The sequence below is a fragment of the Eutrigla gurnardus genome, assembly GCF_963514095.1.
Source record: "Eutrigla gurnardus genome assembly, chromosome: 8".
In the NCBI taxonomy this organism is placed as follows: domain Eukaryota; kingdom Metazoa; phylum Chordata; class Actinopteri; order Perciformes; family Triglidae; genus Eutrigla; species Eutrigla gurnardus.
In genome coordinates, this window is record NC_139922.1 from 27,953,219 (window position 1) to 27,965,476 (window position 12,258).

At 40.3% G+C, this 12,258-nt stretch overlaps 1 protein-coding gene across 1 annotated transcript in view; it reads left to right on the forward strand.

Annotated features, from left to right (window-relative positions):
* Positions 1–12,258, forward strand: part of LOC311017583 (uncharacterized protein) — a 29,503-nt gene that overhangs the window by 8,185 nt on the left and 9,060 nt on the right. The window contains exons 8-16 of the mRNA XM_084016025.1: positions 8,708–9,242; positions 9,863–10,022; positions 10,151–10,267; positions 10,367–10,468; positions 10,553–10,721; positions 10,809–11,439; positions 11,570–11,723; positions 11,825–11,914; positions 11,996–12,191. Of these exons, the coding sequence (XP_083872151.1) occupies positions 8,708–9,242; positions 9,863–10,022; positions 10,151–10,267; positions 10,367–10,468; positions 10,553–10,721; positions 10,809–11,439; positions 11,570–11,723; positions 11,825–11,914; positions 11,996–12,191 (2,154 nt within the window). The remainder of the gene's footprint in view (positions 1–8,707; positions 9,243–9,862; positions 10,023–10,150; positions 10,268–10,366; positions 10,469–10,552; positions 10,722–10,808; positions 11,440–11,569; positions 11,724–11,824; positions 11,915–11,995; positions 12,192–12,258) is intronic.

Sequence of the window (12,258 nt, forward strand, 5' to 3'; positions counted from 1 at the left end):
GGCATTATAGCAGAGGTCTTCAACGTTTTTCCCCTTAGCTGATAGTGACATGGTGGTATTACATATCGTATAAAATTGTGTTGCTGATTAAACCGGGCAGATAATGATGTAGTATGGCCTATAGCGTATAAAAGTACTTTGTAAAGATGTATGTATACAATGCTAAGCCATGACCCTAGGGGTCCAAGATCCCTTGTTGAAGATCTCTGCATTACAGCATTTAACAGCAGAAAAAAATCCCACCTTCTTTTTAGATTTTGAAAGAAACTTCTGCAGCTTCACAAAATGTATCTTGAAGCAACAAATCAATCCAAAGTGTTTCATCAGAATACAAACCGTCACACTTTGGTTAGAGAAGCTGCGGATGGGTTTTGTGTTAACTACCGGATAGTTCACATTTTTGCTCACACGCTTCATGGACCAATAAGTTAAGTGTTTGCTTTGCTAACACCCACAGTCTGATCCAGTTTCAGTTTCCCCACCTGGGTTTTTTTTCACTATTAGTTGGGGGGAAATGTTTAACTGATTACAGATCAGGTCGAGGAGCAACTTCGCCATTCAACAAATACTGCGGATAAGGAATGAACTCTCGTCAACATGTTCATGTAGTTTTTATATTAGTAGGTTTATGATGGGATGATGTAGTGGGACACAATTTAAGTTCATAGTGGATGGGTTTTTACTAAACAGCCAGAACTTCTAGTCTCTTTTTGTGTATCTTTTCAAAAGAGCAGCATCAGGGATCATAACTAATTCAAGGGAAATGTCAGAACCTTTTATTAATCTCAAAATACATACTTTAGTACGAATTGTGTGAAATTATTGGAACACATAGATGTTTGAAATCACTTCTCCAGGATCCAGTGGAGTTTGATATGCTTTGAAACATGAGAAGAAGAATTTTTATTGTTTTTAAGCTCGTTTACTACATAATGACACTTCAAAAAATATATGGAAAAAGTAAAAGAAAACCACCACTGGCAGATGTTGTCGTACGTTAATCTGAAACTAAAGCGTTGACTCAACATTTATGTGAATTCTATTTAGGGGAAGTGAGAAGTTTCCACTGAAATCAGATACTTGTTTTTAAAGTCATCAACTAAAAAAGGGAGCAACTTGTTGCTAAGCAACTTCTTCCTCATGTATTTAATTTGGGGCATTTTTTAAGCCGTTGTATTGTGGACAGTAGAGAAATGCAACAAAAGTCCCCGTCTAGACCAGAACCAGGGACGTTGGGTCAAAGTTGTCTTAACGAGTGTGGACAAGTAGTCCGAATGGGGGCGGGGCTACATCACATTTTCTCACTGGGGATCCGATGAAGACATTTTTTTTCTGCTCCGTATTTATTGCTCCAAAGGGAGTGAAGCAACTATATATATTTTCATCAATAATTACAAGAATAACTGCTTCAGAGAGTCATAGGTTCAATGTTGATGTTTTGTTCTTTTTGTTTTCTTTTATACGGTATTCCTCCAGGTTTGCAGTTTGTCGGCTTTATAGATTTGAACAGATGATTAAGACGCCTCCACAGATAACTGGCGTTCATCTCATAAACAACGATTTATCAGTTTCAACTTGAGCAAACGGGTCGGTTTGCTCTCTTGTGCTCCGAACTGTAAGTGGGGAGTTTCTGTTGTCAAGAGCCTCTTCCATCTGCTTCATTGTCTTTCCCCTCCGCTTCCAGCTGAACTCTCATTAGTTGATGAACTTGAGTCATTCAAGGAAAAGAAAAACAGAATAAAACATGTTTGAAGTCACTGGAAGTGCCAAAGTCTTCAGTCCTCCCATAAGGGAATCATTTAAACCTACCAGCCTGCTGAATGAATATTTAAAAAAAATACATTCCCTAACTGTGGAAACCCCAAAGTAGCCGTTGTATCTTTCCACGCAATCAAAAGATGTTGACATGACGGCGATGGTTTCCTCTCACATTAATTTATTTCAACCACAATCGGAGCAGAACGGACATTCACGCTCAAATCAACATGGCAGGGTTGTTAGCGGTGGCCATCTTTGTGTGCCCCGTTGTCGTGGGTCGACTCATGCTGTTTCTATTTGCTCGATGCCGAGCGTGAACTAGTCATGTGACCACAGCAAACACTGTCTCATTCTATTCATACGATTTCAACCTTTTCTCGCTCATGTGATGCATCGATGGTTTCTGGTGTGAAGTCCCGTCAGCGTCCACCGGGAAATACGACACTTTCAGTTTTATTTGGTGTCGACACGAGACGCCTCATTGAATGAATTCTTGATTATATTAATTCCTCCTCCACAGAGTGAACACTTTAGACTCTGTTGGGTGCAGCGTGATCACATGATGACATGTGACTGACGAGGGGAAGGCATGTGATGTCTGATGACTTGGTGTGGGTGTTTACAGCAGTCGCTCTGGGACAGGAAACTATTTATTTCACATACTACAGTGTGTAAAGTTACATAGAGCTCAGTTTAAACTCTCAGCAAACGTGATGTGAAACCATCACATTTCCCTTTAGACTACACTTGCAACCTTTTGTTGCCTCTTTTGAACCTCATTTGCAAAGTTTCTCCATCACATGCTCCCGAGTGTTTTATGTTTAATCATTTCAATACCTCCACATATAATAATAACATGGAACACGAGCACCCCCTACTGGAGAAAGGAGTGATGTGTAACCAAAGAAAACACCACTAACATTCTCAGTGTTTCACCGTTAGGGATAGTCTGTTTCCCTGTCCAGAGGTTATATAGCACAGAATATGTAAACACTAGATTCATCTTTAGTGCTGTTGAATTACAGAAGTGTTACATAGTTATATGACAAACAAATAAATATCCCCGATCACATCGATGAAATTTGAGTACTATATAAAGAATATTTTGAAGAAATGTTAGGAAATAAAATACGTTTTGAATTTTGAAGCTTTTATGTGTCTTAAACACAACTACGCCTTTAGTGACCGTGTTGTAATTTGTTTAAAGCCTGTCGTTAGCTTTTTACTACAAAGTTGGTGTTAATTTGTGAAGATTACCTTGCTGAACAAAATGTGTGAGTATCATAAATGTTTGTTCTTAATTAGATCAATGGAAAAAGTCCCCATTGACTTTTTTGTCAAAGCAAACAATGCTGACTCACAAATAGAGTGTCATTGAGTTCCACTTTAGGAATTGCACGCTATTGAAGATGTGCGTCTTCGTCTTCCACCGTGAAAACACAGAGATTTAAATCACACAGTGGTCTCATGTGTGGCTTCAATATATGACTGTAAGTCTTATTATTATTACACTTTCAGAAATTCCTCCTGTGTCTGTAGCAAAAACCACCAAAAAACCCCCAAAACATTCCAGTTGAAGACAGACATCAAACAAGAGGACGTACTAAACAAGAACAAACACATCTAATGTACCACAGACGGCTGTTTCCATTTTTCCATGCTGGACTATCACTTACAAACGATGAGAGCTTCAGAATGTCTTGAATATTTCATCCACTATTTTTGTGGAGTTTATTTTGAACCACGCTATCAGAGCTCCTCCACTTTGACTGAAATATCTCCACGATTTATTTGGTGATGATCACAGATTTTTCTGCAGACGTTCGTGGTTCTCAGATCACGAATCCTGCCGACTTCAGTGTTCCCCTGACTCAGTTTTTTTGTGAAATGACTCGACAGCTATTGGTTGGGTTGCCATGACATCTGGCGCACGCATTCATGTTCCCCAGAGGATGAACGTTTGTTGAGTCTTGGACTTTTCATCAGGCAGAAGATCTCAAACATGAAGGATTCTGTCGGCACATTTAACAAGCTTAATTTTGCAAAACATTTGTTGGGGGGGGGGATGGAAATGCCTGAGAGCCTGCCTTCTGCTCTGCTTCAGTTTGACTTAATGGGTTTAAAGACCATTTGGCATGTTAAGCTTCAGCACATTTCACCTGTTCACATACTCGAGTCCATTTGAGGGATCATCGCGTCTAAATGCAGAACTAAAGCAAGTTCTGTCTGTGCACTCGTACTTTACAAATCTGCTTACTGTAAAATAACATTTCATCTGAGATGTCAGATGTGTAAGTCAAGCAGACACACAACATCTGTGCATTTTCTTACAAACAGACAGAATTTAATAAAGTGGGGCAGGCGTTGAATACAAATAATAACATAATAGTTCATTTGTACATAGATTTGTATGTTTTTAAAGTGAGATTCGGTCAGTTGTTTGTTTATTTATGTTTTATTCTTTCATATATCACATATTGCTGCAGCCATATTGCCTTTCCAGCTGTGTTTTAATTACTGCAACATGTCTGAGCCGTTACACATGAAGTAGGATGCTTAACGGTGCGATGTGTAAGGTTTGGCCAGATTCTCCAAACAAATAGGGGGACCGCATTTCACCTCCTCAATCTGGTCTACTACTGGGTCCATATGATCTGGATTTACAGTCATCAGTTATAAAATACAAAGCCAACCGGCAGAAATATGTAAATAATCTTCAGTATATGGTTTACCTTTTAGCTTTCTTAGCTCACTTTTAGCACAAAACGGCCACATATAAACAATGTATTGATGCCATTTGTGAATGTTTTCCTGTGTGGTTTTGTCATTAGTTGCCCTTGAGAGACGCTTGGCTAATTAGCCAACGTTAGACATTACTTGCAGGTCTAAATAAAAGGGGGCCAGCTGGTTAGCATGCTATCTCTGCAGCACGATACACAGACAATCTTTGACATAACGTCAGCAATGTTGTCTTCATTTGGTTTGAAACTAAAATCCTGGTCTGCTCTTACACATCGCACATTTTAACAAGTCGTGGAAAGCTAAGGCCAATTCGTTTCCATGACAACAACCAGAGATTAGAACGTGTGCACATGCAGCATGATGGAATAGACCATGACTCATGAGGATTGGTTTGGTGTAAACTTTTTCACTTTGTACAGTAAACATTGGTATTACAGATCAGTCTTTTGATTGGTTGTCGGATTTGCTAGTATTTGCTTTACAGACAGTCGGACTACATTTTGTTTTGCTGAACAAATAGAGGTGTGAGCTGTTGATCACAAGGAAATGCCTATTTCAAATGTCAGAGAACGAGGTAACGCAGTGATTTTTCTGGTTATTGCAGTTTTTATCACTAGCATCAAAGAAAGGAGTGCAAGGCCGTCATGCTAAAGCTTCAAACTTAAATAGGTGACATTCTGTGAGTCATGTTGGGGAGGTTCCCCACTAAAAAGTCAAAGTAAATTCCAGGAAGGAAGACAAGCTACTGGATTTACAAACATCTTATGCCTTGATATATATTTTTGCTAATGTGAACGGTTGTTCAGAGCAAGGACGAAGGATTTTATGCAGTTGCTGAAAATGGCTTTCTTGAGGGGGGAAAGGTTGTATGTAAAACAGGAAAAGAGAACATTTAAAGATGAGATGGTGTTGATCGTGGTCTCACTACAGATACGACGAAGTCATTTACTCAACAGCGTTATAATTCATTCTCACCAGATGTGAACCTCTGGCAGAACAGACTGACTATAAGTCAACAGCGATCGACCGGAGGTATATAACGGTAATCATCGAGGTTAGCAACGGAGAACGGTTTTGGCTTTGAGACCCCATCAGAGTGGAGCGTCTTCATTAATCATCGGCCTGTATGAAGATAATAGGTGGGCCAGGACCACCCGGAGTCGAGGCATTAGCAGCGGGGGGGTAAAACCGGCGGGTGATAGATGGAAACTCCTCGAGGTGATGGGGACGTGGTGGGGTGCTCGGTCCTAGGTCCCAGAGGATTTATGTGGTCTTTAAAGAACAGCGTCTAAGTAGGCTGAAGAAAGGTCATTAGCCAGAGTTGTTGTGAATGACGTGGTAGAGAATATTAGAGAGGAAACAGCAGAGAGACATAAAGTCTCTATAAAATGTCCCTGAGTCACTGAAGCTTCGTCACAAATAGCCCAAAACAAGAACTTGCAGATAATCCTGTGAGGACGGCATGAATATACTTTATTCTGTTTGACTTGTTAGATTGATCTAAATGCTAATTCAGAGGGGGTTTCTTCATTGTCACTAGTTTAATAGGGCTGTGTATTCTGAAATGAATAGCTTATTCATGCACAAATAAAGATTCTTCGTCCTTTTCCTCATAGACGTAGAAAGCGACTCACTTGCATGTTTGTAGCGTACCTTCTTTCGTTCATTTACTCATTTTTCCATTCCCTTGTTCACTGTTTTCCTGCTTTCAAATATTTCCGAGGATGTGTCCTTGTTTCTCTTTTCACTATTCCACAATATTTTTTTTTTCGTCACTGCTTTTCTATGAGGCTTATTTTGCATTATTTTGAATGATTTGAACTCATGTTCTCACCTCTGCGCTCTGGCTTTGCTCTGATTGACCACCACCCATGCATGTTAGTTATTAGTAATACTACTCCACATTGTCTTGGACTGCTTGCTAGCGGCTTACCAGGGTCTGCGGGATCAAAAGCACAGGATGAATTTAATAGGATTAATAAAGTTATGAGTTAAAGATTGATGTTTCCTAATCTGAGTCCAGGATTTCTCACCCTTGCTATGCTCATCTTCAAAGCAGCCTTTCATCTCCTGACTGTATATCCCCAAACACTTGAAATGCAGTCATTCCCCAAAGACTGGATCGGGACCCTCCGGTGGATCTGGGGAGGTCTATTTAGGGGTTTTAGGGTTTCTATATGCAGTACACCTTTGAGCCACATGAAGGAACCTGAATGTTTGTATACTTCTGATAATTTAGCCAGCTTATATGGATTGAATCTTATATGAAAGGCTAGAATACTTCCTGTTTGTTGACTTATATTTCACTGGGACTTAAATAGAAACACAAAACATTAATAACTTGTATGCATAGTGCTATGTGTCAGTCCTGGTTCAATGTGATCAATACATCTTTTTAGCTTTCAACTGATTTGCATATTTTGGGACATGTCATAGTTAATACTTTATATCGTGTCGTCTCATTCTTATTATTTTCAGTGGGACTTAATTCACTCGACATTGAAGATTTAGAAATGTTAAATTAATATAGGAATACAAATGACCATATGATACAGCAAACTTTAGCAGAGGTTTGACAGCAACATAAACGACAAGCCTGTGTTGATAAAGTCCGTGGTAAATTCACAGGACTTTGATTATCTGCCGTATTAAATGCTCATCATTCACATCCTCCAAAATGTCAATGAAAAAGAAGTCTCGCCCAATGCCAACAGAGTAGAAGGATATTGTGGTCGCATCCTCGTCCTGAATGGTGCTTCAAAGCTGAAGGTCACTGGAGGAACAACTGCTGCTGTTTCCCAAACATCTGAACCTTGTTGCTTCATGAGGTCGTTCCACCTGTGAATGAACCTTGAAACTAGTACAAGGGTAACTACAGCTAAATCTATTCTTGATGATAGGCAGGTTCAAACAAGCCTATTTGATACATTTTATCAATAACAATGATGTAAAAGATGCAAACAAATCGATTAAATGTAGATTTTAAACACAATCTAAGCATAGCGTCGGGTTCTGGTAACCTTTCTTTACAGAACGTGTGCTGAACGTCCCAGTTTCCAGGCAGCAACAGGACAAAAACACAGCAGAACACAGTATCTCTCAAACAGCAAATATTCATCAAAGGATTAAGTGTTTTAATGTGAGCTTTTCCTTTTTTCATTAAGGAGCGTAACTGCACAATAATGAATTTTATGAATGAAGACATGAAGCAGCTTAGGAGTTTTTAAATATTTATCTCGTGTAAATCATGTCTTCCATGCAGTTAGTTATTTATTCATTCTGCAAAGTGTAACAAGTAACAAAGAAGAACTGTGAACAATGTTATTGTAAAAACTAAAATAGCAGTATGAGTCATGGTTTTCATACATTTAAATCATCCACTCTCACAACTCTCCCCGAACATGAAACACTGTGTCCTCAAAGTCTAACACTCACTGTGGCTTCTAACGCATTTAGTCTCTAATCCAACAGGAACACAGTGTAATAATTATGAATGTGAATTCTGAAAATATCTTTTAATGTGTAAACAAACACCCGGCCACCTTTACTCTAATGTTTTATGTTGCACAGAGGCTGTCGTTGAATTATTCAGCAAAACAAGGAAGGCACACCAGTGTTAATAGTAATATTAAATCGAGATGATGTGTTAACATCGCAAATACATTACAAAACAAGTGTTGGTGTGTGTTTTATAAATCAGGAAAATGTTATGAAAATTGAAAATGTAGTGGAAGAGTGAAAATATGTGTGTAGAAATATATTTATGTAAACTATATATGTTTGCAGATGAAAGAAATGTATTAATTTGGTTATCATTTCTCAGCTGATCATAATTCAAAATACAGGGTCACTTTACTCTTTAACTCTTTTAAGAAAAAAATGTATGTCTTTGTATTTTTTATATCAAAAGCCAATCAACTTGACGTGTGCTTGCAGAAGCTAGTACAAAACCAGCCAATAATATCATGACATCCATCCATCAATCAATCAATAACTTTTACCAACAAGGGAGCAACAGTCCTCCGTAGCTCCGTGTCGTGTTACATTCAAACACAATACAATCACATGCTCCAACTACCATTTCACTAGGACTTTAATGGAAACAGAAAACATAAATAACTAAATAAGAGTATTGTCATGAAGTGTTATTAAGGTTAGATATTTCTTCATATTCACAAAATGCCCTGCTGTGCTTTTTTTCTAACAGCTATAAAGGACAGTGAAGAGTTAGAAGCCGGCATTGAGGCTGCTGCTCCTTCAAAACCGCCTCCAGAGGACCCCCCAACAGATGTTGCTCCCCCCTCCCAGCCTGCCACTCAGCCAACCCCACAACAGAGCCAATCTCAAGAAAAGGCAAATCAGCCAATCACCAGCTGTGTACCTGAGCAGCAACCTGCAGAATCAGATCCCCCTCCACCCTCCAACCCAGCAAAGTCTAGTCCATCTCCAGCCGCACCAACCCCGTCCACCTCAGCTCCCAGACATCATGAAACGGGTGCACTCATGGTCACTAAGACCACATACGTCATACCAAAGAAGCAGCCTGGACCCCAGCCCCCGTCCGGCCATGCGTCGACCTCGGGGTCGGGCCAGAAGCCGTCCTCAGCCCCGACGCTGCTGAATGAAACCAGGAACCTGCTGGTGCCGCCGGCTCCCAGTGCTCCATCCTCCCGGCCCTCTCAGCCCAACACCCAGGTCAGACAGAGCATCCAGCGCTCCCTCACCAGCATCCTGTTTAAAAGGTGAGAACTGTTTTACAGGCTCGTAAGAAAGTCTTTACATTTACATGTACCAAACTCTGCTGATGGACCCGACTTAGAAATTAAAAACAAACCCTATGAATAGTTAGTGATGATGGCATGAGACAAAAAAGTTAGAGGGACTACGGGGTTGTAATTCTTGTCTTATTTGTTGTTTGATAAATTCATCAAATTCAGATATTGCTATTTCCAAACATGTGTCAATGCTGCGTCAAGGCTTTCATCATACAGTAGTAGCCGTTGTTTGATCTCTCATCACCCAGTTTTTTTTGCATTTTATAAACATTGCACACTAGGTGGACTTAGCCTTAAGCATGTATAAAAACTAAATGGACATGATTCATTGAGAAATTCATAATGCAATACATCGTCAACAGGAAGATGCATCATGAATTCTCCAACATTCTCCAAAATGTATTTAAATACCAGGTTGTCTTTCCTAACCAGATGGCATACCCCACATATTATATATGATATCCTTCACCAAACAGTCCCCCCTCCCCCCAAAAGCATTTGCTAAAAATTAAAGTGTACAAATTGCATTTAAATCTGTTAGAGCAGTGATGCACAGACGTTAATTGACTGACTTTTCTTTTGTCAAGGGTGTGTGATTGTGAGGATTTGGAGGTGTCTGAGAGTGAAGTTGCGAAGCTTGTTGCGAGCATCGAGATGGAGATGTTTGACATATTTCGCAACACAGACAGCAAATACATGAACAAGTACAGAACAATAATGTTCAACCTGAAAGACGCAAAAAACAAGGTTTGTTTGAAGTTGCTTTGCAACCTTAACTTCTTTCCATACATTTTAATGCTACTCGCAATAACATTTATTAATAAATCTCATATTTTTTGGAGCAAACTTAAAGTCCATTTATGGGTTCTCTCTAGGGCTTGTTGAGTCGGGTTGTACGTGGAGAGATCAGTCCTTTCAGACTGGCCAGGATGAGCCAGAAGGACATGCAGGCAACCAAAGTATCAGAGCCAAGTGCAAAAGCGACAACAGAGGTAAAGATATTAAAAATCACATAGTTTGCTTTAATTGAAAGAGCAGTGTTTTTGACAGGAGTGATTATCTTCATCCATTGCTTGTGTGTATCTTTCCAGGTTAAGGTTCCAGCTGCTGAAGTGACAAGTTTACCACCGAAGCCTGAAGCAGTGAAGTTGGATTTGCCCAGTTTGAATCCCCCCAGACCTGAAAGAAGCACGGTGTGTACTTGTCTCTTTTGCATTGAATTGTGGAACGTTGAGATATTTCTGTGGGTTCATTCTGATTGTTTTGTATCTGTATAGGTTGTGTCCCAGGAACAGAAGAAAAGTCTTCCTGCTCCTGCTCTTAGGACCAAAACGATCCAGCCAAGCCAGGCCAGAGCTCTACCAGATATTCTCGCCTGTATGCTGAAGGACACGACATCGGAGCACAAAGCCCACCTCTTTGACCTGAAATGCAAGATATGCACAGGTGAGTTAAAAATATGTTTTAAAATAGCTGTGCAATACTTAGTAGACGTCATTATCCAGTGAACACCTATTTTTTTTTATCCCAAAGGCCAAATGCAAGTTGGTGAAGAGGAAGAACCTGTAAGGAAGAAACCCAGGGTTTCTGAAACAAGAGATAGACATGAACCCCCTTGGAGAAAGTCTACAGGAAATGACTCCCCTCTGATGGCTCCACCTGACTCACCTGACATGGATTCACCAACATCATCCCTAATGGATCCTACATCCCGCCTTATCATTGACGCTCCAGCATTGACTATAGTAGAATCACCTGCTTCCCCCGTCATGGACTCTCCAGCCTCCCCTACTTTAGAGTCTCCAGCTTCCCCTGTCATGGAGTCCCCCGCATCCCCAACTCCAGATCCCCCTAAAGCTACTGTACAAAAAAGATCATACAGACCGGTTGTTATCCCTGCTGTCTCCACAGTAACCATCACAAGGCGTGACCCCCGCACTGCAGCAAGCAGGTTCCCTGCTTTGTCCAGTGGCACTTCTAGTCCCAGTAACACAACCCATAACCAATCGGTCCCTTATGCTCCTCTTAAAGAGGTCTCAGCGTTGTCCTCAGCGACAGCCCTCTCACAGCCGCCAGCGAAATCGATACCGAAACCATTACCTAAATCTATCCTAATGAAGCCATCTTCCTCTGTGGATCCCAGACTCTATGGGTCATCCTCAAGGTATTTGACCAACTGTAGAAGTAGAATAGAAAAACTGTTTTTGACTCTATTTTAGATGGTATACATTTGAACAAAATCATCATAAACTGTGGATCTGAATGTCATTGTGCTGTTCTGCTTCGTGTTTCAGGACTGTGATCTCTGAATCCCCGGCTGATGGTGAGACTTCTCAGTACTTGGCTAAGCAGGAGATAGTGTGGAAAGGCTTCCTAAACATGCTGTCTGTGGCCAAGTTTGTCACCAAGGGATATCTGGTTTCCGGGTCTGCTGAAAATCTCAAAGCGGTATAGTACTGCACAATAATAACTTTTATTGTATCAAAAGATCTGTCATTGTCATCAGTTAAATTGTCAAAGATATTAAAATGTTTTTTTTGTGTGTCTAGGATCTACCTGATACCATACAAATCGGAGGACGAATCCTTCCTCTGACAGTGTGGGAATATGTTGCAAAACTAAAGAGCTCTCTAACAAAGGCAAGCAACAGATGTAGTAGTTATTTCTGTGTGTACAATAATATTGGATATCATAAATATTTTACTTTTTTTTTTTATTAGGAGTTATGCGTGATCCGGTTTCACCCTGCAACAGAGGAGGAAGAGGTGGCCTACGTCTCCCTGTTTTCCTATTTCAGCAGCAGAGGTCGTTTTGGTGTGGTCGCCAACGGAAGCCGTTCCATTAAGGATGTATACCTTGTCCCACTCAGTGCAAAGGAATCAATTCCATCCATACTACAACCTTTTGATGGACCAGGTGTGCTAATGATTTGACTGCTGCTTATAGTCTTTTGTGAACGTATGGATTAGTGGGTTTGAGTGAG